Here is a 27,867-nt window from a genome sequence, read left to right on the forward strand (position 1 = left end):
CATGAAAACAAGTCTTCCAACCAATCAGAACAGTAAACCAATTAGGTTCATTTAGGTGGAACAGGTCCAGTTATTAGCAATCATGTACAACACTCACTTTCAAAAGGTCCATATCTAAAGAATGGACTTGAACAGGTCACACCAATGCAAAGAAAGGAAACAGGAGTAATCTGCTGAGTTACAGATCTATGTCACTGACTTGGATTTGCAGTTGGGGGTTTGGACCAAATATTGTATTCCAACATCAGGAAATATTTCTAAGAAAATGACCTCCGAACACAATCAGTACAGATTCAAAAAACTGGGTCTTTATTCACATTATGTAATGATTGCCTTTGATGGTTCTAGTTTCTAGTTTTCCAGAAAGCCTTTGAAATCATTCGTCACAACAACTTCTATTCAAACTGCATGCCTACTGAATGTTGTATCTGTTGTGCAACAGGATTCATGATTTCATGTCAGGGAGGTCACCGTTTGTAGCAACTGATAAGAAGTGATCTGAAACTGAAGTCATATCTGGTATCCTCAAGGATGTGTCATAGCCCTTTGCTATTCCTAATTTATATGAACAATTTAAGGGACAATCTGAACAGTCGCCATATAATGCTTGCAGATGATACTGTCATTTATGGTCTAGTAAAGCCATCGGTAGATCAAAACAAATTGCATAACAATTTGGAAGAGATACCTGACTGTTGAAAAAGTGGCAACTGAGCTTAATCAAAAAATGTGAGAGATACTCAACATGAGTATGAATTAAATTGTTAAATTTCAGTTACATGATAAATCTCACAAATTTATGGTTACTGGTTTAACTAAATACCTATGGATTACAACTTGAGTAACAACAATCACACAGAAAATGTTTTGGTGAAGGTGAACAAAAGACTGTGTTTCACTGACAGAACAGTTTGGCTAAAGAGACCAGCTACACTTCATTCGTCCGTCTTCTTCTGGAGTGTTGCTGTGTGGTATGGCATCTTGACTAGAGAGGACTGACCGAGGACATTGAAAAAAATTCAAAGAAGGGCTGGCCATTTTGTATCATCTAGAAATAGGGGAGACACAGTAAGTGGACTACGTTGCCAGTCACTAAAACGAAGATTTTTTTTTTTTTTTTTTTTTTGTTGACACATGACCATTTCACAGAATTTCAGTCAACAATTTTCTTTTCTAAATGGAAAAAAATATTTTGTTGGCTCCCTCTTACATAGAGATAAATGTATACTGTAACAAAATAAGCAAAATCAGAGCTCACATGGAAAGTTTTAGATGTTTATTTTTTCCATATAATATTCAAGAGTGCAATCGTCAATAAATAGTCTGAAAGTGGTTGTCTGAACCCTTTGCCAAACACTTAAGTGTGGGTTGGAGAGTAATGGTATAGATGCAGATTTTTATCCTGTACAATAGCTGTGATTTATCTGGTAGTATGTAGTGTATGGTATGTCTGCAAAGGAATTTTGCACCATTTACCTTTCAGTTCAGTACTCAATTCAGTGAGGAAATGTCTCCGCGAAAACTGGATAGAAATGATCCGTAAACTTTCAGTAGAGTGACTGAATAAACAAGGAAAACATTGAACTTTATCAATTTGTTCATCAAACCATGGGGACATGGACAGGGACACCATTATATTCACCTGTAAACAAATCAATACTACACTAGCAGGGTAGTCAATTATATATGTGCAATAATCTCTGGCCACAACTGGTGTAATGAGAGTTATAATGAGGCCAATGCAATAACATCAGCTTATGCTACACATCATCAAGTCACCATGATGCTTCATAGTAAGTAGATGGCCGGGTGGAGGGGGATGCTTGCTTGCATGCTGTTCATAAACCTAGCAATCACTGAAAACAACGTGTTGAATGAAGCATTGATAGGAATGAATTTTTTTGGGGAGATTGGAAGCAGTCTAAACACTACAAGCATTTTTCCTTTAACAACCGAAGCCTAAAGATATCTAGAAGAACAGGACAGATTGCTAATTTGATCTTTGCTACATAACCTGCCAGTGAAAAAGCAGATGGAAAGAAAGAAAACATCAAAAGTAAGAATATGTGATGAGATGAGATGAGAGAGCTCTCCTGGGCTGAAGCATCCCCTCCCTGCTCCTATAGGTCTGGCCTGCGGTAGGAGGTCAACTTCCGCATCAGACTATCAGTCCCCCAGTCACTGTACAATACAGGCTTAATGCTCACATCAGGTGAGGCAAGTAAAATTATACGAAAATGAAAATAGATGGTGAAATGTAACAAAATGCAGTGGGGTGGGTGTGTGCACTGGCATGGGGTGGCTGAGCGCACTGGCCAGAAGCAGCCGGAGATCCCTCACACACACCTTCTACCCTGCCAGTCATTTCCCTTCTCTACTTCTCTCCACTCCCCTTTTTGCCCCTCCCCCTCCTCCCTAAGCACAGTCAACTGATGCTGAACCTAGCAGCCCACTACCCCACACTCACCACATCCATGCAAGCACCCACATGCACCACTAGCACCTTCCCCACCTCTACACTGCTATGGCTCCCCATCGCACCCCTCTTCTATACATCCACTACCCAACCCAGCAATGATGACTGCTCATCTCAGATGCAGTCACAGTATGGCTTTAGTGCCTGTACATAACAGCAACCATGTGTGCATGGGTCATGAATGTGCAAATGTGTGCATGTGTTTTGTTTAGTCTATGTCTGATGAAGGGCTTAAGTCTGCTAAGTTACAAGTATCTAGCAGTCTTTTCAATGTGCCTGTCTGCTACTCATCGCCTTCTTTATGTAATGCAATTCTGAATATAAAGACAACAAGAAAAATGTACCTCATTGCCCTTAGAATGCAGGGTCATATGATAAAAGTGGAACATGAAAAGCAAAGAAAGAGGGAAAGAGAGAAGGAAACACAATACAATCAAAATAAAAAATGATATGAAAGCAAGAATGTGCACATGCAAAATAGCATGCCATAGAATAGAGGGGGGACCTAAAAACAATGACATACCAGAAACAACAGTAAGGAATGCTTATGCACACAGTAGTCTTGTACAGCAGTGAAAGAAGGAGGCAGAAGTCACACACACGACAAGCAGGCTCCAAAGTTTGTTGCAAACAACCAGTTCAGGCGGAACACCTCGAATCCACGTAACTGTAACAAATGTACTTGTGCCTACATACAGGTTCACAGCTGAGGGAGAAGCATGCGGCAGACTATTCACAACAACTCCGAGATTGTTACAAAATCTTCTCAACTGCAAAAACGCGACAAGATTTTTACCTCTCTATTTGCCAGTTCCTCGCAAAAAGTAGGTCCATTTTTAACTTTCATTTTTGCAAGCCATATATCAATAGACATTTTCATCTTCTCCAGTCTAATCTGTAACAAATAAAATTATTGCTTGTATAATAGGAAATGCATTAAAGATTTTTTGCAGTGCACTTTTAACCATAACAATAATAAGACATGTAATATATCTACTATGCAGAACTGAAACAGAAACAATGAAGACAGGGTTGACTGGAACAAGAAAATTTGAAATCAGTGGTTCCATATATCACACAAAATGTAAGATACATCAAGCACAAAATGTAAGATACATCAAGCACAAAATGTAAGATAAAAAAGGTAATATTTACAAACAGGCAAGAAGAAAAAAAAGTTATTCAAAAACTTAAGACAAAATAAATAACTAAGATAGAGTACTAATATTAAGAAACAGCTGAGGTTTGTCTTCTGAAATGGACACAAAGTTTTACCATAAATTAGCAGCCACATTATCACTGCTCAATAAAAATAATTCTTTTGCACACAGGTGGTCCAAAGAGCAGCATTGTCACAAGTGGTATTGGTCGGGTCATGGGTGACAAGAGCTACACACTGTGTCTGCACCATCCATAACAAAATCCCAACGTCCTCAACCCATCATTCTGTTGAGTGAATATCACACATAAAGAGAATCTATCCACCCATGGTCAGATTTCTGTCAAAAGATGTTAGACTTCCTCAGTTCCATCCTCCACTTTCTTTAACATGTCTCTCCATGGACTCTTTCTGTGATGGGGTTACATTCATCTTAGCACTTCCTGCATTAGCAACAATTTTCCAACAAATGTGGCAAGAGGCTGTGTCAATGAACGAGTTTAACTTGTAATATATAGCTAATGTCTGATGCATCAAAGTAAGAACAAAAAGTTGTCAACAGAAAGAAGATGACTTAAATTAATTACATGGTGCATATACAGTAAGAGTGGCAGAGGAGTAAAGGGGGGAGGGAGAATAAACAGAGGGTGGGAGAGGGGGGATTGACAGGGGGGAGGGAGGAGCAGTTTTATAAATGACAGTTACCACACAGTATTAGCACCGTTTACTCAAAACAAGAGATATGGATACACGATACTATTCATAAACAGTGTAATCTACCTGGAGTCTGTAACCCACGCAAAGTTCAGTCCAAGCCGTATCAGGGTTTCATCTACCACAACTAGAGTCTACCAGAATAACACTGTAGGCAATACAACAGCACTCGCAATGTGCACTCCACTGTTCACATTCACACTAGCTTACACTGACCCTGGGCTGCGTAGCACCTTACATCACTCCTGTCTAGAGTCTGTGTATCGGGAGAATGACTCATGCGTACACAGTGACAGATGGTCTGAAGCGGATTCAGTCGAGTATGTAGTTCTAATTTTCACCTGCTAGAGGACAGTAGTGGACAGAGACATTCAAGAAGCAGGTCACGAGAATGTTTTTGTGAATTGTTCTGCTTACAGCAGTCTAAGTAGTCGGAATCCAGCCTTTCAAGGGTACGGTCATGTGTAGTATGAGCTACGAAGGAAGTTATAATTTGTCAGTTTTAGTTGTGCTGCATGTTTCAAAAGTGTTTTAAAAAAGCATATTTATTCCGGTGTGCTTTTTAGAAAGTACGGACTTATCAAGTAATTCTGTGTATGAGAAAAGAGAGTAATTCTGCGAGGCATATCGAGCAGATCGGTGACTAAAATCTTGAATGCATTAGACACCAATAAATTTAATAGTATGGCGAGCATTTTCATTTAAGAACAATCCATGCTTAGTAGCTGTTCAGATTTTGGGAAATACGTTACCATAAACTTGCTAACATGAATGGAAGGGTTCGTGCATGACTATGTTAAGATTAGCACAGGCTTGGCAGTGAAGGTGTACATCGTCAAGGTTCAGAATATACCAAAGTTTTGCGGCTATTTCCACCTTTCATTCAAAATTAAGACCAATTCTTGGAATATATACGTTGTACACAGCCTGGTGCAAGTTGCAGTACGGTCGGTTTCCATTCGGCTTTCCTACCAGCAAACTGCTGCAACGAGTTCACAGGTAGGCACAGGTAATAGACAAAAGGAACTGCACCACTGCACATGCTTCAGCCAGGAAAACAGTTAAAAAGCCGCAGTACATTGAATCCGTGGTTGAGAGAAATTTCGTGAAAGACCGTATACTGAATGATAATGAAAAGCTAAGTAAATTGGTACATACGGAATTTTGAACAGAACCTGTTTCGAGTCGCTGGAGAGACCTACAAGAAAGAAGATGATGTTAAACAATCACAATAACAATATGGGCTCACCAAAGCAGCAGACAGAAGTCATAGTTGTATCAAAGAGCAGCAGTATGGTGGGGCAGGGCTGCCAACTTACACAAAGAGCAGGTTCCCTGAAACTGGTACAGCAGACAAAGTAAATCGGACTCCCAGTTTCAGCCTGCTGCCGCTGCACCACTGAACAAAAGATAAGTCAAGTTTGTTACATTTGTTTTGTGTGTGTGTGTGTGTGTGTGTGTGTGTGTGTGTGTGTGTGTGTGTGTGTACACGTGCGTGCTGAAAGACTGAGTAACATGGAAAGTGATAAAGATATTTATAAATATGTTAAAAGAGGAAGTAATTCCATTCAGTGTTAGCGCTTCACAAACTAGCATGCCTGAACAGAGTGACGGAGTAGATGTTAAAATAAAAGAGGTGGTTTTTTGCAATATTTCTGTGTTACTTATGGACAGTGGAGTAGAAACTGCTTCAAGGATATCAGTTAATATAACTAGTGGGTATAATGTAAATCATGAAAGTGACTAAGTATGAAATCAGTAACAACCTATTGTGTGATGACAGTGTTGTTAGTGTTACTGAATCAAATGTGTCAATTGCGGATACCAAATGTGGTATAGTACCGCTGGAACAACGTAAACAGGAACAGTAATGCAGAGAATAGAAACTGGAAGTATGCAAGAAATATCTGCAACATTAATGGGTTCTATAAAAGACAGGGACAAACAACATACTAATTTGGCTGAAACGATTGGTCAGAACATTAGTAAACTTGCTGAAAAACTTGAAAAGCAGACTGCTGTTTTAAAAGAAATGTGGAAAAATGATTTGACGTCATTAGAAAGTAAAGTGGATGGCAAAATTTTTCAAGTTGAGAATAACTGCCAACAATCCATTAAAACTGTAAAAAGTGAATTAACAGATGCCTTGAAAATAGTTGCTATTGGAAACAAACAAAGGGTACATCTGATAAAAGAAAGTGTGAAGAGAGTAAAGGTCAAAATAGTTGCGGTAGAGTCTATATGTGCAAATGATCACAAATTGTTAGCGTGAAATCAGTTCTGAATGTGCCAAATGTATGAATGAAGAAGAAAATGTTCTTCAACTCACTAACCAGGTAGAAGAGGTTAAAAATAAGTTGGATGAGCATAGCAGTAGATTATGCAAAGTTGAAACTATCTTCAACCATGGAGCTAGCAGCAGTGGGTGTAGTTTTGTAGCAGAATTGCCTGAAATATCATATCATTAACTGGCAGTTTTTACATTTTGATCCAACAGGAAATATAAATCCAATAGAATTTTGGAATGACTTTTAAGGTATTCAACCTAGTTTGTGGTCAGACAGAAAAAAATAACGTTTATTACGTCTAAATTCTTGGGAGAGGCTAGAACTTGGGGGTTATCACTACTGAACAGTATGACATTCTACATAAATTTAAAGAGGCGTTTTTTAAAGAATATTGGAGGAAGCAAAAATAAATGGAGTTTGCTAAATAGTTTTTGGGCTGGGGAAAACTCTAATCTCAGAAAGGAAAGCGTAAGAAAGCTCGTGTTAAAGTGGACGACAAATTTGTCATATTTAAACAATAAAGTTGAGCCAGAACAAATAGTTCTGGACCTGGAAGGTAAACTGCCCATGAACTGGCGAAACAAAATTAGTGCAGCTCCAAGGGATGACATTCATAAATTCATTAGATATTTGGAGAGAGCTGAGAAGTTGCTGCATGAGGAGGAGCATGTAAATCGTAATGTCGAACCACCAAATAATGCAGAACCATGGCAGAATGTAAACATTGACAGAAAAAGCACGTACCGTGGAAATAGCAGGAGCAGAGATACCAGGAGGTGGCACTATACAGCAAATGATAGGCAAAATAATGGGGAGCAAGTGCACAATTATCAATCGTATTCTCCAGTGTGAGTGGATAATGTTGTGCCAAGGTCACGGGCAAATGGGGTTAAATATAAGTTATGGTACAGAATCCCAGAATCCATCAAACTAAATGCCATCTGTGAAAGGACTAGCATTTACAAGAGGGAAAGTAGTAATTTGAACCCACTAGCAAAACCCTTTGTATGCGCTAGCACTGAACAGACAGGGATTATAAGTGAGGAGCAGAAGAAGGTAGTAACAACAGATGAAACAAGCTACATAAAAATCTGTACATTTAACAGAGGTTTGGGGGATTTTTTGTACAGAAAAAAGCAATATTAGCACTATATTGCAGATGAAATGGGTGATGTACTAGCAGAAAATGCGACAGAACCTGATTGCCAGAAACTCTTCAGCAACCACGTTGAAGATGAATTATGTTCTGGGGAAGGAGAAAGTACTGACGCTGCAGAACATCAGTGATGTCAGTGCAGAAGAAATACTAGCATCTATAAATGATGACATCTGTGAGGCCATAAGGCAGAGACAGGAAAATGGTGACCAAAATGGGAGTCAGTCAATTAATAGTGGAAAAAAGGGAGGGAGAGGTGAAAGGGAGAATGGCGAAATGCTGGAAATTTTTTTTTTTCGAGCCATCATTAGTGGACAGAATAGTTAGTATGGGTAAGAAAAGTGAGGAGGGTACTTCCCCAAAAATGGAAACAGAGAAGGTTCCAATAGAAGGGAGGTTGTGAACGATTTGTTGGAGGAGGGTTCTGACATCAGCAATGAAAGGAAGGTGTTGATTCATCCAATAATTAGTCTGTGAGAGTGTAACGAAGAAGTACAGTGTTTAGCAGATAATGGCTGTGATTTATCAGGGTGTATACGTGGCCAAGGGAAAAAAATTCCCGGATTTCCCGGTTAAAAACATACTTTCACCCAAGTGAAAACACACTTTTTCCATGTTAAGTGACAGTATATTTTCCCTCGTAACTGCAAAACTTATCAATCCTTTGAATGATTATTGTTTTATACAATGGCATAGAGTTTCCCAGCACTTTATAAAATGAAACTCAGGGAAAAAGACACGTTTTGGAAATATCTTTGATGTGCAGCAAAATCTATGCTACGTATTTTCATATTATGAAAGTATATATTGGGATTCCACCAAACACCACATGTTACTTTCCAAATAATTGAAATCAAGATTGTGATGTGCTTTTGTAAGCCAGTCATAGCTCACGTCACTTGATCTCGCCAGCCGATAACAGAGGATATTCAGAGCATAGGACACATGATGTAGTCAGTCAACAGCAACGTCACTGTTAAGTAGCATGAACACACAATCACGAAAAGTTAATAGTTTAAATTAATATACATAAGTGTTGCTACAAGAAAAGCAAACCTTCCACATATAATATTGGTCTCTAATGTTAATAAGCTGCAAGAGAAGCTAAGCTTTCGCATATAATGTTGATCTTTCTTGTGCATGTTACACTTTAATATTTATCAAACAAATGCGCCAGCAAAATTTTTAATAATGTCATAAATGTCTGATCTTCAGGGTTCATCACCAAAGAGTTGATTTTTAAATGAGAGTCAAACGCTCTGTGGTTTAATAAATTCATGGTACATTCTTGCACTTAGTTCAACTTATGTAAAAGGTTATTTACTTTGTAAGTAACACTTTTCAAACCACCATTCGCAATATTTACCAGCAACCTGATAGAAATAGGTTCATTTCAGCCGTTGCCAGAGAGGGCAGATAACAGGCGACACCGCGCTTGAGCAGTTATCATGAAGTAGGAAGCCCGTATGTACGTATGTGTAAAACATTGAAAGATCATACATTATGTCATAAAAAAAACAAGACATCACAGAATACTCCAAGAGCATCGGAATTTCGTGAACCATATTAAAATGTGCACATTTAAAGTGCATACTTAAAAGTGCACATTCTTATGTCCAGATTCCCAATGAAGTAGACCTCGAACTGACATTAAGCTTTTCAGTGTGGTTTTCAGGATGAAAGTTTTCTTGGAGCACCAGTACTGTATTATATTTTGTTCTTTATTATAGCACAATGCCATACATTTTCGAAAATAAAATGTGCACTTGAAATGTAGCGAACAGTTGATACTAGCCAGTACTGTGGAATTAAACATTTGTTTCAAATACATTGACTGCTTCTGTGGAAAAGGTTAATAAAACTCAAATTTCATTAGCAAACAGACAAAAATAACTTCATTGTTCCACAAGGCGATTAATGCTTGATTGTTGGAAAGGTGGAAACTAATGACATATTTTAACCTTCCGTAATTATGTGAATGTATTTTAATTCACTTGATAGCTTCTTAATTCACTTGATAGCTCCCAGCCACAGATATCCATTTTGTTTTCATTTGACATGAGAGTAAACAAAGGAGGCAACAGCAAAATCACTAAATGTAAACACTGGTCACGTCAAGACTACCCACTATAACTCAGACTGCTCTGCGCATCACATTTATGAAGCAGGTCAATACTAAAAAAAATCTAATTTTCAAAAATATGTTCATCTTGTAGCACACCTCTTTCTGAAAAGTCTGAAACATAAAACATATGTGTTGAAGGTAATGTAAGACATATCATTTGGTCTTAAGTATGCCAAAGTGCAGTGCCACATCTCTTCATATAGCTTTCTTCTACCGCACGTCACTGTATTTTGCTCTGTGCACTTGAAACATATATGTATTGTAATGGATGCCATCAAACTACAATCAGGACAGTGGAAATTGAAATGTCCTGTGGTGCCTCTCCTGTTCCCAGTCGGCCGGTTTGACAGCCTGCCCCTCTTAAACAAAAATCTCGCAAATTAATAGCGGATGGGATTATCTGTAATCGGGAGAACAAGAACTCTTCAGAGGATTTGCACTCTTTATTGCCTATTAGCTAATAACTTCCTGTTTTATGTGACATAAAATTAAGTATAGGATACATAAAACCAATAAAGACAAGAGATAAGCAAGAAGTTAGACGTTTCTTCAGTCCTTAGTTCCTAGCATTTTTTTCTCTCTAATCTTGCTACAACTTTACATGGCGTGTTTTCCTTTCTGCGAAAGGATCTATTACTTCATCAAAGTTCGTCAAACATTTTGCTACATGAAAAATCAAAATGTCCTTATCTAATACTGAAAAAGCTGTCAACACAAATAATACCCCAGGACTGGTGTGGTTTCTCGATCTGATTATGTATATTTTGTCACTGTCTGCTAGACAAAACAAAATAGGCCTTTCTAATATGGCAGCAATTTTGTAACACACCAAATAAACAAGACTGTTTTGGCACAAATGGCCATTTTTATAACACGACAGAATATAATTCATGAAGTACCAATATCAAATGACTATTAGGCCCACTACAAGCAAAAAGCTTTATGTTAGGAAATAGTTTCACATTTCATTCGCATGCACCAGTTTCTCAAGCATGAGATCGAATAGTAGTATTACGAAATCTTTATATAAATTTGGAATCCTTTTCTTCATCGATAATTTGTGTGATGTCCCTGTTTCTTCTCCTTCCTGGATCTAACAAACAATCTTGTCATCATCAATTCTGCAGCTGTTCCTACCATTGTCAAAATTTGTTCGCCGATTAACTTCACTAACCCTGCCAGAATTACAGGATTAGTTATCCTGTGATTATTTTCCGGTTAGGCGTTATTATGTGTTCGTACAACACATTTTCTGCATTACTTCCAGAATAGAAATTAACCGGCTGCTAGCCGGGGACTGTACAACTGGTCCTTACTAGTGTCGCGATCTGGCCAAAAATTTTCAGTCATAATTTCATTTTCTTGGATACACCAAGAAGATAATACATAATCTTCCTAACCTGTTATTCGTGTCAGCCGTATATTTCCATTCTGGCAGTCTGAATCTATGGATTTCGCTAGTGATTATAACAACGCTGATCATTCGCAAACCCAATCTGACAGTGATTGGCATTCATCCGTTCGGCTTTACTCCGCTCAGCTCATATAGCCCCATCCCTTTTTGTCTGCAGAAAGTTTATTTCTAGATGTGATAAGGATTCTCCTGACAGAGAAATCACATACACTATGCATGCATTCAAAAATCAACTTATGGTTCATTCAGAAATGAACTTAAAATGTGTTCAAAAATGTTCAAAAACCAACAGGGAAGTGTTTCAAAATTATATGAATAATTGATAGACAAACGTGCGCCGGATGCTAGGCGCTTTGTGAAACAAGTTTTTTTTCTCAAGAATATGAATTTGGAGGCCCCTTTTCCCAGTAGCATCAAGCTGCTTGCTGCGACTGCTTGCACAACCAACAGCCGCATTCCTCTAGACAGAAGCGGGAGAATCTACTACTGAAACGCAACAACTGTGCATGTGCATGAGCCCGCTCTTAACTGCTAAACGAATCTAATGTAAACTAGTAAACAGTTGTGACATCACGCTCATTGGAGGCAATTTGTTGCTATGAAGCATTGCATTGTCATCCTAAAGCCTTTGACACAATTTGCTGTTGGCAGATGCTTGCATGAGCACTGTGTGTCGTTGTTGTATATGGAACATTTCCTTTGCAAATTTAAATTGTTTTTTTTTTCCTCTCTTTTATGTTTTATTGTTGAAGTATTATTCTGCAGTAGCGATGTACAGAAATATCCCTTGTTGGAGTATTGGTTCTTACCAGTCAAAATTACAAAAATTTAACAGAATACTAAAACAATGAAAAATTCCTGGAATTCTAAAATAATCCTGGGATTTTCCCAGTTTCCTACCAGATGAAAAAATTCCCATGTTTTTCCCAGATCTCCCGGTTGTCCCGGGTTGTATACACCCTGCTTATGTGCTATGAATAAAAGTTGGTTAGAATTGTTTCCAAATAGAAATGACCTTGTAATAATTCCAGTAATGGGGGTGCAGATAATTGTAGCTACAGCAAAAGTTTTAAAAAAAAATCTGTTAAATATGAAGTTCAGTTGCCAGTAAAAATAAATGGTGTGTAAGTACTCCATAACTTCCATATAATCCCTGATCTATGTATAAAAATGCTAACTGGCATAGATTTCTGTAACTAGTACAAAGGGAGGTTACATTTTAATGAAAATGTAGTAATTTTTTAAATAAACGGGAAGGATGTGGTTGTATAATTTTTTAAAAAAATAATTTAACCAAAGAAGAAGTAGCCAGTATACCAATAAGGTATTGTATAAGAATGGAAGATTTGGAGGGCTACAATGAGTATGGGGATGATGAGCGGGTGGACTCTGAGGAAATGAAGGCGGTACAAGAAAAAATAGAGCAAAAAGAAAGAGAGATGCCAGAGTTAGACGTGAGCTAAAATCAGAGGCCTCAGACGGCACTGCAACCTATGCAATGCTAGGTGTCTGACAAACACCAGGTGCTCATGTTATTGACAATGCTACTCACCATATAGCAGAGATGCTGAGTTTGAGATAGGCATAACAAGAACACTGTCAGCGGTGAGTTTTCAGCCAATGAGGCCTATGTTGAAAATAGACAAAACACACACACACACACACACACCCCACCACCACCGTCTCTGTCAACTGAAGCAAGACTGCGAGCAGCACCACATGTTACGAGAGGCAACCAGGTGGTGTGGGGAAGGAGGAAGCCGGGACAGGGAGGGGGAGAAATAATAGAGTAGAAATGGGGGACAATAAAGTGTAGCTAGCGGGAGCGAACAGGGACGAGGCGGAGAAATGACAGGGTAGCTAGGTGCAGTTGGGAGATTAGACGGAGGGCAGGGGAGAGGGAAAGGGGAAAAGGAGACGTAAAAAAACTTGTGTGGTGGAATAGAGGGCTGTGTAGTGACACAATATGAGCAGAGAAGGGGCTAGTTGAGTAAGGACAATGACTAACTAAAGTTCAGGCCAGGAGGGTTACGGAAACATAGGATATATTACAGGATGAGCTCATTGGTTGTCATGCTCAGATAGAATGCAGCACAGTGGTTGCAGCTTAACTTGTACATCACATGACAGGTTTCACAGGTAGCCCTGCATTTGAAGGGATAGGTGATGTTTGTGACCAGACTGGAGTAGCTGATGGTGGGCGAACGTATGGGACAGGTCTTGCATCTGCATCTAATTGAGGGATATGAACCGTGAGGCAATGGTTAAGAAGCAGGGTTTGTGTAGGGATGGACAAGGGTATTGTGTAGGTTTGGTGGGTAGCGGAATACAAATGTGGGAGAGGTGAGAAGGTTAGTGGGTAGGACATTTCTCATTTCAGGACATGATGATAGGTACTCTAAACACTGCCAGAGAATGTAATTCAATTGCTCCAGTCCCAGGTGGTACTGAGTCACAAGGTGAAAGCATATCTGTGGCCAGACGGTGAGACTTTGGAAGGTGATAGGTGACTGGAAAAATAAGGCACGGAACATGTGTTTTTGTAAAAGGGTGGGTGGTTAATTATAGTTTGTGAAGGGCTCTGTGAGACCCTCTGTATATTTCCAAATGGAACACTCATCACTACAGGTGCAACAGCCATTAGTGGCTTGGCTGTATGAAAGGAATTTCTTGGTATGGAATGGATGGCAGCTGTCGAAGTGGAGGTACTGCGGGTGGTAGGTAGATATGATATGGACAGAGGTACTGATGTGGCCATCTTGAAGGTGGAGGTCATCATTGATCATGGTGGCTTGGGTTGAGCAGGACCAGGTGAAGCAAATGGATAGATGGTGTTGAGATACTGGAGGAATGTGGATAGGGTGTCCTCACTGCCAATCCAGATTACAAAAATGTTACTAGTGAATCTGAAGCAGGTGAGCAGGTTGGGATTCCAAGTGTTTAGGAAGGACTTGTCTAGGTGGCCCACAAATAGGTTGGCATAGAACGGTGCTTGCAGGTGCTGATAGCCTTATCCCAGATGTGTTTGTAGAGAATGCCTTCAAAATTGTGGGCAAGGGTATAGTTGCTCATGGGGACTAGGAAGGAGGTGGTTGGTTTGAAATCCATCAGGCACTGGAACAGGTAGTATTCAATAAATACAGGTAAGGCTATTGTCATTAGGAATTTTAGTGTAAAGGGAGGTGGCATCAACACTGACAAGCAGCACATTGTGTAGTAAAGGAAAAGAAACTGTAGAGAGTCAGTGGAGGAAATGGTCCTGGATTCTGTGTGGTGATGGGAAGGAGTTTTGGAGGGTCGGGTAAATATATTAGGGTCTGCGAGACAGGGTTGTCAGCTACGAGGTGACCCCTCACATTCCTACCTTCCACATGGTTCCTAAAATCCATAAACACAATCACCCAGGATCCTCCATGTAACCAATTACTGTGTCCTCACTGAGAGAATCTCTGCTCTCGTAGATCAACACCTTCAGCCTATTATCTGCAACCTATCCTCCAGTATAAAAGATACCAACCGACTCTCCACAATTTCTTTTCCTTTACCACAAGGTGCTCTGTTCATCACTACTGACTCAACCTCCCTTTACATTAACATCCCTTATGAAACTTCCTGGCAGATTAAAACTGTGTGCCAGACAAACACTCGAACTCGGGAGTGCTAGTTCTCATGGTTCGCAGAGGAGATTCTGTGAATTTTGGAATTTAGGAGATGAGGAACTGAAGGTGTGAGGACAGTTCGTGAGTCGTGCTTGGATAGCTCAGATGGTAGAGCACTTGCCCGCGAAAAGCAAAGGTCCCGAGTTCGAGTCTCGGTCCGGCACAGTTTTAATCTGCCAGGAAGTTTCATTTCAGCGCACACTCCGCTGCAGAGTGAAAATCTCATTCTGGTAACATCCCTAATGCCCATGGCCTTACTGCTACAGGGTGTATACGCGGACAAGGAGAAAAAATTCCCAGATTTTTCCCGGATCTCCCAGATAAAAATACATTTTCTCCTGGGTGAAAATACACTATTGCCATGATAAGTGACAGTATACTTTCCCTCAGAACTGTAAAACTAATCCTTTGATAGGATATTGTTTTATACAGCAGTGTAGAATTTCCCAGCAATTTAAAAAACGATACTCGGGGGGAAAAGATCTTTAATGTGCAGGAACATGTACGCTGCATATTTTCATGTTACGAAAGTATAAATTCAAATACCACCAACAGGAAAAGTTAATGGTTTAAATTAATATACATAGTGTTGCTACAAGAAAAGCAGAGCTTTCGCATATAATATTTGTCTCTAAGATTAATAAGATACAAGAGAAGCTAAGCTTTCACTTATAATGTAGATCTGTTTAGTGCATGTTACACTTTAATATACATCACACAAATATGCCAGCAAAATTTTTAATACCGACATAAATCTCCCATCTTCTGGGCTCGAAATTCTTCTAAATAGCTCGTCATCAAAGATTTGATTTTTAAAAGAGACGAAACACACTGTGGTTTAAGAAATCCATCGTACATTCTCGCACATAGTTCACCTTGCGTAAAAGGAAATTTACTTTGAAAATAACACTTTCCTAACAACAATTCGCAATATTTTCCCATGACCTGTTAGAAATAGATTCATTTCAGCAGTTGTCAGAGAGTGCCAGATAAGAGACGTCATCGCACTTGCGCAGCTACGGTGATGTAGGAAACCCATATGTTCGTACGTGTAAAACATTAAAAGAGCTTACATTATGTCATAAAAGAAACAAGATATCAGAGGATACTCCGAGAGCGTCAGAATTTCATGAACCATACTAAAATGCATAGTTCGCACTACAGTGCACATTGGTATGTACAGATTCTCAATGACGTAGGCCTCGACCAGATGTGAAGCTTTTCAGTGTGGTTTTTGGGACATAAATTTTCTTGGAGTACCAATACTGTATTATCTCATGTTTGATTCTTTATTATGGCATAATGTCATACGTGCTAGAAGATGAAAATGTGCACCTGAAATGTAACGAACAGTTGAAACTAGCCAATAGTGTGTAATAAATTGACTGCCCCAGCAGGAAAGCTTAATAAAATCCAAATTTGTTTATCAAACCGACAAAAATAACTTCATTGTTCTGTAAGGCAATTAATGCTTGACTGTCAGGAAGGTGGAAATAAAATAAAATCTGAAACTAGTAGCATAGTTTACCCTTCAGTAATTATGTGAATGTATTTTAATCCACTTAATAGCTCCCAGCCACAGAAATCCCTCTTGTTTCCATTTGACGTGAGAACAGTAAACAAAAAGGAAACAGAACTATCACTAAATGCAAAAACAGGTCATGTGGAGACTACCCCCGCCTCAACTATAACTCGGACTCCTCTGCACATCAGAACGTCAAAAATTAATAAAAAATACTTTTCAAAAATAAGTTCATTTTGTAGCGCACATCTTTCTGAAGAGTCTGATACATAAAAGATATATCTTTGAAGATATGTAAGACACGTTATTTGGTCTTAAGTGTGCAGTGGGGAGCCAGGCATCTTCAAACAACATTGTTATACCGCACGTCACTATATTTCGCTCTGTGGAACTCAAACGTGTGTATTTTGTAATGGATGCCATCAAACCATTTCAGGACAGTGGAAATTAAAATATCCTGTAGAGCGCCTCTCCTGCTCCCAGTCGGCTGGTTTGATATCCTGCCCCCCCCCCCCCCCTTTTTTGTAAACAAAAACCCTCACATGAATGGTCACCAACAAACTGTGGACAAAAAACAGTTGAACCACCATGTTGCTGATTACACCCCCAATACAATGTTCTTCATTTCAATGACTGCTTCACAGACTGTGCCATTTGGATCCTTCCCACCAACACCAGCTTTTCTGAATTGGGCAGGTAAGAACTCTCCGTGCAATATATACTACATTCCCACAAACCTCCTGGCCTCAACCTTCATTAGTCATTGTCCCTACCCATCTAGCTCCTTACCTGTTCCCATTCTAGCATTAAATGTGCCTCTGTTCCACCAACGCACCCAGTATTTTTTACTTCTCTCCTTTTCTGCTAGCCCTCCCTCTCCCCGCCCTCTGTCTAATCTCCTGACTGCACCTAACCGTCCTAACCTCTCTCCACCTCATCGCTGCTCACTCTCACAAGCAGCACTTTACTGTCTCCCATTCTTACCGTGCTATCCCTCTGCCTCCCCACCTCCTCCTTATCTCCACCAATCAGCTGTCTTTCCCATCATGTGCTGTTGTTCATAATCAGACTTCAGCCACCATAGACTGTGGTCATGTGTGTGTGTTTTGCCTATTTTTGACAAAGCTCAATTTCCAACAGTATTTTTGTTGTGTCTATCTGTGACTCAGCATCACCCTATATAGTGAGTAGAAACTATCCTTTTCATAATACTGTTACATTCCATCCTGGATTTTCCATTGTTTGAACACCAGTGCGACACATCCTTGAATGCTGTTCAAATGTTTGGAATCCCCTACAGGTTGGATTACAGAAAGACATCAAAGCAACTCTGACGTGGTCCACTACATTTGTTACTGGTAGGTTCAATCAAAATTCTATTATTATGGAGATGCTTCATGATCTTAAATGGAGTAGGTGTTAAAATTCATGGAGAAGAAGTAAAAACTTTGAGGTTCGCCTATGACATTGTAATTCTGTCAGAGACGGCAAAGGACTTGGAAGAGCAGTTGAACGGAATGGACAGTGTCTTGAAAGGAGGATATAAGATGAACATCAACAAAAGCAAAACGAGGATAATGGAATGCAGTCAAATTAAGTCAGGTGATGCTGAGGGAATTAGATTAGGAAATGAGACACTTAAAGTAGTAAAGGAGTTTTGCTATTTAGGAAGTAAAATAACTGATGATGGTCGAAGTAGAGAGGATATAAAATGTAGACTGGCAATGGCAAGGAAAGAGTTTGTGAAGAAGAGAAATTTGTTAACATCGAATATAGATTTATGTATCAGGAAGTCGTTTCTGAAAGTATTTGTGTGGAGAGTAGCCATGTATGGAAGTGAAACATGGACGATAACTAGTTTGGACAAGAAGAGAATAGAAGCTTTCGAAATGTGGTGCTACAGAAGAATGCTGAAGATTATATGGGTAGATCACTGAACTAATGAGGAGGTATTGAATAGGATTGGGGAGAAGAGAAGTTTTTGGCACAACTTGACTAGAAGAAGGGATCGGTCGGTAGGACATGTTTTGAGGCATCAAGGGATCACAAATTTAACATTGGAGGGCAGCGTGGAGGGTAAAAATCGTAGAGGGAGACCAAGAGATGAATACACTAAGCAGATTCAGAAGGATGTAGGTTGCAGTAGGTACTGGGAGATGAAGAAGCTTGCACAGGATAGAGTAGCATGGAGAACTGCATCAAACCAGTCTCAGGACTGAAGACAACAACAACAACAAATATTCTGTAAAGGTTTGCACCCATCCTGATTGTCGAAAGTGCAGCGGCCCCAAGAAATCAGCACAATTTCCTGTGAACAGAGTGACAACTAAGAAAAACAAGATATATGTGGTGACGGGTAAAGCTACAGTATTCTTGATGCATTTGGCCACATTAAATTGCAGGTTAGTGAAGTTGCAGATAATGACTTTCAGAAATTTGATAGAATTCTGTAATGAAAGTATAGACCACACCCAGATCCCGGGAGGAATCTCCTCAGATATGTCTACGACAGCACCCTATTTGGCCACATTTACCTTCTCAGTACCATTCCACGATGAATGACACACTAAGAAGCACAATGAATCACAAACAATTCTCCAAAGCACTCTCCTCCTCTGGCTTTTCAACAAACGTATCTCTCACTTCCAAATATTCCAAAAGTGCTGCTTCATCACCCTGTACCTCAAAGGCGTTGAATGGATCAATACATTACTCTTAGAGAGCTATTATTTTCTGAAGACTCATTCTGAAATCAGATCATCCCTCATTGATATTCTCAAACTATCCCACCCATCATTGACCTCCTTTCTCCTGCAACAAACTTATCAAATCATATGATATTCCCAGACCATTATCGTCCTCCAAGAATCCTACTCTTGCCATCTGTCCCATGCATCCACTCACAACCACAACTCCAGCTCCATCACTGGTGAATTTTACAATGTCAAAGGATGGAACAAACATATAAAGCCACTCTCCAATTTACATGTGCCCACTACGTGTCCTTTTATACAGGAATTTCCACCACTAAATTGGCTGAAAGCATGGATGAACATGAAAGAGTGTCTGCCTTGAAGCCTACCAATACCCTGTTGCTAACCATGCTCTGCAGCATGATTCAAGATACCCTACACCATATGGACCACTTGGATCCTTACTTCTTGTACTGGTTTCCCTAAAACTCTGTAGAAATGCACATCCTCTTGTCTCACGTTCCTCTTCCACTCAGTCTATGTTAACAACATTCCTCACCTCTTTTCAGATTTAGTAGAATTTAATTACTAGTTAATATTTACTTTCATTTACCCTCCTCCCCCTCCTCTCTTCCTATTTTTTAACTGCATTATTCTGTCTACCTTTCATTTCACTTCCTCTTTTAATACATCCATTTTTAACAACCTACTTTCTCAGACACTTTCACATCCTCACAACAGGTGGTTCCATCTTTCCTCGAGTATGTTAAGACATGCCCCACTTTTCACACATAACCAACTGATGCCACATTCCTCCCTGAGGAAGGAACATTGAGTACCACAAGCAAGCATTACTGTTTTATATGTTATATATTTCTGCCTAAGTGCAAGGAATTTTGCCTCCTGGAGATCTAGAAATCGCCAGTCTGTCTCCTTGTAATTTTCCATTTTCTTATGTAAATTTTCCCTTTGACATTAATTATTAACTCTACTAAATGAATATCATAGTGGTATTGGCACTTATTCAAGTACCCAGAAAGGAAGTCTCTTATTTCCTATGTTTATGGCCTCAACCTTCATTAGTCATTGTCTCACCATTCCAGCCCCTTCCCTTTTCCCATTATAGCACTACAAAGCCCTCATTCCACCAACGCAACCAGTCTTGTTTCTCCTCTCCTTTTCTGCTACCCCCCCCCCCTTTCCCATATCTCCCCTCCATCTGTCTAACCTCCCAACTGCACACAGCTGCCCTACCCTCTCTCCACCTCATCCCTGTGTGCTCCCCAGCAATACTGCACTGTCCTCCACCCCTACTCTACTATCCCTCCCTCTCTCCTCCCCAGCCTGCTCCTTAACACCCACCCAGTCCCCACTCTCATCATGCACTGGTGTTGCTGCTCACAGTGTCGCTTCAGTTGCCTGAGACTGTAATCGTGTGTATGAGTTGCGTGCGTGGGAGGGGGGGGGGGGGGGGGGGGCACGTGTGTGTGTGTGTGTGTGTGTGTGTGTGTGTGTGTGTGTGTGTGTGTGTCCTTTCTCCACGAACTTTACATTTGTTGGCAGCTAATAAATTAATATTATCATTCTTAAATATTTAACTCTGTCAGCGAACCAAACCTATAAGTAACGAAATGTTTCAATATAATATGAAAATCTTTCCCCACTCCTTTTTCTGTTGTGTTATAGATCATAAATCTCTTCAGCTGCAACCCATCAACTTACAGAGTTTACATTTAGAGCAACTGCCACAACTAAAAGAGAAAAGTAGCCTTAGTAAATAAAGTAAGCTCTGTTAGATATTACCTTTTGTGCTTTTATGTTATACGCTCTTTCAAAATGACTCACAGCTTTTAGTAAAACATCTTTTATTTCTGGATGTACAGGAGAAACTACAGGTGAACCACCATCACTTTCCATGTAATAGAATTTCATTTTATCATAATTGACCTGAAACAAATGAGATTAAATTATAAATTGTTAAAACAATACAACAAAACATCAATAATGATAAAACTTTTGAAGTAAAAATGTGGGAAAAACTAATTAACAAACTGTGCCTGGTATGTAGTAGTAAACAAAGCGGCTTAAACATTGCACTCGATGGTGACTCCAGTTCCTATATTTAATTTTATGGCATGAAGAAATAAAGCTTATTATGAAAAAGTATAGAAAAAAGATAACTAAAGATAAAATGAAAAGTAAACATATCATCATCACAAATCACAATGAGAGGTAAACCATATCTACAAATGATAAAAACAGCAGCAATAACAGTGGTTCAGAATTGCTTCAGTAGGTTGTGATATGATATGAGATCTAATAAAAAGTCTCTATCAAATCGTATTCAGAATCATCTTTAACAAATTGTCCCACAACAGTATTATATATGAAGAGTAGATATGGGGGCACATTTTGTTTTGTATTTGAAAGTAGCAAAGTGTTTGTGTAACACCTGTGGCTATACAATGGAGGAAAAAAATGCTAACACAAAAAAAGAGTTGTGCAAGATAAACGAAAATTGGTAGGCACATTTCTATAACTGAAATATGACGTCTATTAAAATTTTGCACTGGTAGTGCCAACTATGATGATGCAAATCAGGTTTTCTTTAAACACACTCTGGAACAGTCATGAGCATTAGTTACCTTTTACATTGGACATGATACTTCAAAAAGCCTTGGCAGTACTGTAGCAACTGTACATGACTTCTGGCATCAGTGTCCAAGGAGACTGTCACTTGGCACTACCGAGAGAGAAGACCATCGTGATCAGTGTATAGCTGTGGTGCATTGTACTGCATTTGCAGCAACAATTCGAGCAGCAGTTGGCACCACAGTGACACAGGGAACTGTTATAAATAAATTACTTCAAGGAATGATCCAAGCCCGATGTCCTGTAGCATCCATTCCACTGACCCCAAGCCACTACCATTTGTGACTTCAGTAGTGTCAAGTGAGAGCTCATTTGAGGGTGGAGTGAAGGCCTGTTGTATTTTCTGATGAAAGCTGGAAAGCATCAGTGCCAGTTGTTTTGTTCTTTTTGGAGTGGACGGGCACTAAATGGTGAGGTTAACGGTGCTCAGTGCCAGTGATGACCGTATGTTGGTTAGGAGGAGGCCAGGTGAGAGCTGGCAACCACCCTGTCTGGGGCCTAGACACACTGGACCTACACCTGCAGTTATGGTCTGGAGTGCAATATCATATGACAGCAGGAGCACTCTAGTGGTTATTCCAAACACAATGACTGCAAATATGTATGTCAGTCAGGTGATTCGACCTGTTGTGGTGTCATTAACAACTAGCATTACAGGGGGTGTTGCAAAGTGTGTCACAAGTTGTTCTGAGAGCACCAAAGGATCAGTGCGCAGAGCACCCTGGAGGTTAACACCCTCGGCAGTTGACTGTCGCTGGTGGCCCAAAAGGCTATGGAGCTCGGACCAAACCTGCGCTGAAGAGGCATACATCCCCAGGGAGGAACATATTGCTCCCAGCATTCCTTTTTACTCTCTTTAATAAAGTAACGAGCCTTAGCACGGAGACACTTAAAAGCGAGGAGGCTGATCTGTGAAGCGTGTCACTTAAATCTCTGCAGCACACATAGGCGGTCCTGGACAGCAAATGCGACATTCTTGGTCCACCACGGTTCCAGTTGACAATGAAGGGGACCTGTGGATAGGGGGACACCAGTGCCAGCAGCATGAAGAATAGAGGCAGAGACGCCCTGCACACCTACATCAATGGAATTCGAGAGGGAGGTAACGAAGTGCAGAGCACACATATATAAAACCAACTGGCTCTGTGGAATGCCCAGTGTGGGGTCCTGTCTAACTGGCAGCAGCGAGGTAATGACAGAATCACCGAAAAGTGGTCACTGTCATGAAAGTTATCATGGGATGACAAATGTAGAGAAGCCACAAGGGCAGGGCAGGAGATTGTGAAATCAATAGCAATAAGGTGCCAAAGCGACACTGAAGTGGGCAGGGGAATCATCACTGAGGAGACACAAATTGAGGCCAGGAATAACACCACTGTGCTCCTCAAAAACATTGGAAGAATAGGGCCTCTCCCCAGGACACTAGTAGGGGACCACTACCCATTGAAGTGACACTACCCTACAATGAGTGGTGGGCATTGAAGTCCCTGAGGAGGAGAAATGCGGGCAGGAGTTGCTGGATTAAGGTATACAGTGCAATGTAAGGAAGTGGTCTGCCTGGAGAGAGGTAGACATTGCAAATGGTGATTGCCAGAGTCGTTTGCACTCTAACCACTATTGCTTCCAGGTTGGTATTTAGGGGGATCCAGTCACTAATGACTATCCTGGGGCTGGCAAGGTTCCTACGAAATGCCAAATAACCACGAAATGTTGGAAAGTGGTCACGGGAACTGCAGGGGAGGGGGAGAGGAGGAGGGGGAGTGGGAGGGGGAGGGGGAGGTGGAGGGCAAGGGCGAGGGGGAGGGGGAGCGGGAGGAGGAGAGGGAGGGGGGGAGAAGGGGACAGGGCCGGGGTAAGGAAGAGGTAGGAGGAGACAATAAAGTAACAGAGGCAAAAGTTGAGTATAGTAACATTGTATGGAGTCTCTCATACTTTTGGCGAGCCTCTGCATAAGACAGGCGATCCAGGGACTTGTATTCTTGGATCTTCTATTCTCTCTTGTACGCTGGGAAATCTGGTGAGCGAGGGGACTAGTGATCAGTACGAGTGACACACACAGGTGGCAGAACACAGGGCTTCCCTCATGGAATGGATGCCCACAGTCACCAAACAGAGGGTCTGCCGTACAGCAGGAAGACGTATGGCCAAAATGCAAGCACCAAAGGCACTGCATAGGTGGAGGAAAGTACGGCTTCACGTCACATCTGTAACACATAGCCTTGACCTTCTCCAGGAGGGCATCCCCCTCAAAAGCCAGATTGAAGGCACCGGTATCGATGTGGTTGTCTTTGCGACCCTTCTGCACACGTCGAACAAAATGAATGCCACGCCGCTCCAGATTAACCCGGAATTCCTCATCAGTTTGCAGGGTGAGATCCCTCCGAAAAATCACTCCCTGGGCCATATTCAGAGATTGGTTAGGAATAATAGGCACTGGGACGTTGCCAAGACAATCACAAGCATAAAGAGGCGTGGGTCGGGTGGAAGAAGCAGCTTAGATCAACATGGAGCCCCACTGAAGCTTACTAAGAGACTCCACTTCACCAAACTAGTCCTCAATATTTTCCACAAAAAAAACAACGGCTTTGTGGCAGTGAATGTGTCCCCATCCGTCCTAGTACAGATGAGGTAGCGGGGAAAGGGTTTCATCCCAAGACAGTAAGCTAGCAGACCTCCCATGGTGTAGCCAGGTAAGGGAAGGTTGCCAGGTCATATGAAGCAGCATTCAATGAGCCTTCACCATTTGAACAGACAGCTATTTGAGAACGGTCTGATTTTTGCAGTTTGATACACTTCATGCACTGAGCATCCGCCCTGATACCACTCACTTTGACCAGGGGCTCTCCCCATGAGTGCCACAACAAGATCTGTCTGGCACAGCGGCCATTGCCGGGGGTTCCGACGATCCAAGAAGACAAGCAACCACTCTTTGGCATATATGGGGAGGGAACAGCTCAGGTATAAGTAGTGTGATACCTGTGTTGTCAGTGTGCTCAGTCATATGGGCACATAACAGCCCCACCACATCGGCTGGCTACATGTGCTGGTGACCTAGCAGGGTGGGAGAGGGCTACAGTGGGGAAAGGAGAGGAGAAGGAAGGGGGCAGAGGAATTCACACCATAGATGCAAGGGAGGGAGTTCTTTCCCAAATGGCTCACACTGAAATAGGAAATTTTAAAGTGGAGGTCAAACCTCAAGCAGAGACCTAAACACCAAAAAGCATGAACGAACAGGCAGAAGGAACAAAATTGCAAGCAATACAGGAAACCAGGTGCATACCCATTTCGATATAAATCAGAGCACCGAGAGAGAGGAAGGAGGGGGCAACAGGGAAGGAGGGAGGATAGGGAGGGAGGGCAGGGTGAAGGAAATGCAGCCAGGAAGGAAGAATTGGCTGCAATAAGTCGGGGCCCCATGTGCGCCATGCACCAACTCAGGAAAAACCGTGAGGGGGCAGAAGGGGGGGGGGGGGGGACAGCCAGCTTGTTTGTTGTCATGCCTATGAAGAAAGCTGCACACTTGTTGTAGCTTAGTTCGCTGATTACATTGGTACCTTCAAAAGTAGCCCTGCCCTTTATGGGACAGGTCTTGCATCTACATCTACTACAAGAGCATGAGCCATGAACAAGGGTGGAGAACAGATGGACAAGAATATTGTGTGGGTTTGGTGGGTGGTGGTATTCCTAAATCTGGCAGAGAGAATTAACACAATTGCTCCAGTACTGGGTGTTACCGAGGCATGATATTTAATACACAATTTAGAGAAGTGCTGCAGAAGTTTTATGAATATTGCAAGCAACTTCATCAGTTGTACACTGATTGTAAACAAACATATGACAGTCTACACAGGAATAAGATTTTCCAAAGTAAGAAAGATTTGAGAGTCCCGCTAAAGTTAGAAAGGCTGACAGAAATGACAATGAAAGCAACAGTCTGCAAGGCCAGAACAGAACAAGAGGTGTAAGGAGATTTCTACGTAGGGAAGAGGTGCCAAGGGGGGGATATGAATTCTGTGCTGGCTACAGAAGGTAATTCGGCAAATGCCAACAAATCCAGGAAGGACTAGGTTGTGGCATATGCTGATGGCAGCATTAACTGCAAGAAATATCAGAACTTTGAAGGATAATTTTGTTTCATTGGAAGTAGTGGCTCAGAATAGGAATGGAGGCAAAACAAACCGTATGATGTGAGATCGTGGTTGTTATGGAAAAGAGACTTCATTAAAAATAACTGGAAAAGAACATCAAAAAGTGGAAGTGTTTAAGTATCTAGGTTTGAGAATAAAATGAGGCAATAGGACAGCAGTAGAAATTCACGAAAGGATAGCACTTGGAAACCGCTGCTATTAGTTCTTGCAGAATATATTCAGATCCAGAAAGGTTAGTTGGAATATAAAAATCAAAGTGTATTTAACTATATTAAGATCTTTATTAAGATATGGATCAGAGGGTGAGTGATGACTATTCATGAAGAAGGCTGTTACTTAGATAGGAAATGAAGATTTTGAAAGATATGTGTGGAGCCCCGAGTGGAAAATAGCTGGAGAATGATCAACACAAAACTACAGATTTTTTGGAAAGATGAATATTGTAGTGAAAATCAAGCAAGGAAGAATAAGATGGGCTAGTCACATACAGAAAACACCAGAAAATCAGTGTTAAAAAAGTATTTATAGGAAAGCTCAAGGGGAGGAGGAAAAGAGGAAGACTCACGAAAATGTGGACTGAAAATATGGAAGATGACCTCAAAGCAAAGGGAATCAGAAACTGAAAAAGGAAAGCAATGGACAGAGACAAATGAAGGCATCTGAAAAAGGATGCCGAGGTTCTACGACTGTAGCACTGACCAGTAGGTACTTAAGTACGTACATAATTAAGTAATTAAGTAAGCAAGCAAGCATGTCTGACATACAACTGAGCCGAGTTCCCTCAAGCACTATTAGCCATGATGTAAAGCAATACCCGATGTCTCTCTATGCCTTGATGCCAGGAATAACACCGCTGTACCCATCAAAAACATTGGAAGAATAGGACCTCTCCCCAGCACGCTACCATACTTGTTGACAATGGTCATACAGGATAATGCAAAACCATGATTCATCACAACACAATGTGATGCCATCCACCAGAAACCCTTGCTTCCTGGCCACAGCATCATTCTAAGTGCACTCATTTGTGTTGTGGTGTCAGTGGCAGCCTACATATATGACGGCAATTCCCTTGTTCAGCTGTTGCTCATCTCTGATCAATGGGGCAAGATGATGCAGAATCTTGCTGGAAGCTCATTACTTGTTCTCAGATGGCAGCTGCAGATTTGAAGTAGTTCCGAAGTGCTTGTTGCACAATATGGCAGTTCTCCCTCATGGTGGTCCGACGTGGCCGACTGGAACCTCGATGACAAGTATTCTGCCGTCACATTCCCATGAAGTACAACATTGCATCTCTGTGTCCTTCTTAGTGACCTCTCAACATCTGACACTTGTGAGGCCCCTTATATACCGTACTAGGTCTTATAACGCCACTAAACACAAACTACACTAACATACTCAGCAGCAGTTCTGTCTCCTAGAATGGAAACTCTAATCTTCAACATATCTTCCAATGGTGCGTATGTGTATGAAGTTATGTTGTCATCATACCATATTTTCTAGACACTTCACTTTCTTGTCAGGCAGTGTATCTACATGCTAGGCACATGTTTATATATGAAAAACAACAAATTGTTACAAATCATGTCTTTAGTACACAATCTGACAGTGTAACATCCAGGATGATATAATAATAATAATAATAATAATATGAAAAGGGTAAACCGCTCCTCATCATATAGAGAAGATGTTGATTCTCTCTCTCTCTCTCTCTCTCTCTCTCTCTCTCTCTCTCTCTCTCTCTCTCTCTCACACACACACACACACACACACACACACACACGACCATTATTTCTGGCCACTGTGGTCAGAGTCCACACAGACAATCCCACAAGCACAACTCACTCACACATAATCACTG

General features: G+C 40.9%; 1 protein-coding gene across 3 annotated transcripts in view; it reads right to left on the reverse strand.

The window, feature by feature from the left end:
* LOC126336917 (fatty-acid amide hydrolase 2) overlaps positions 1-27,867 on the reverse strand; it is a 144,395-nt gene that overhangs the window by 41,399 nt on the left and 75,129 nt on the right. For all 3 annotated transcript variants that reach the window (XM_050001056.1, XM_050001059.1, XM_050001058.1), the window contains 2 exons: positions 21,010-21,153; positions 3,273-3,371 (listed from right to left, as the gene is read on the reverse strand). In XM_050001056.1, coding sequence (XP_049857013.1) covers positions 3,273-3,371; positions 21,010-21,153 — 243 coding nt within the window. The remainder of the gene's footprint in view (positions 1-3,272; positions 3,372-21,009; positions 21,154-27,867) is intronic.

This window comes from Schistocerca gregaria, chromosome 2 (genome assembly GCF_023897955.1).
Source record: "Schistocerca gregaria isolate iqSchGreg1 chromosome 2, iqSchGreg1.2, whole genome shotgun sequence".
Lineage (NCBI taxonomy): Eukaryota > Metazoa > Arthropoda > Insecta > Orthoptera > Acrididae > Schistocerca > Schistocerca gregaria.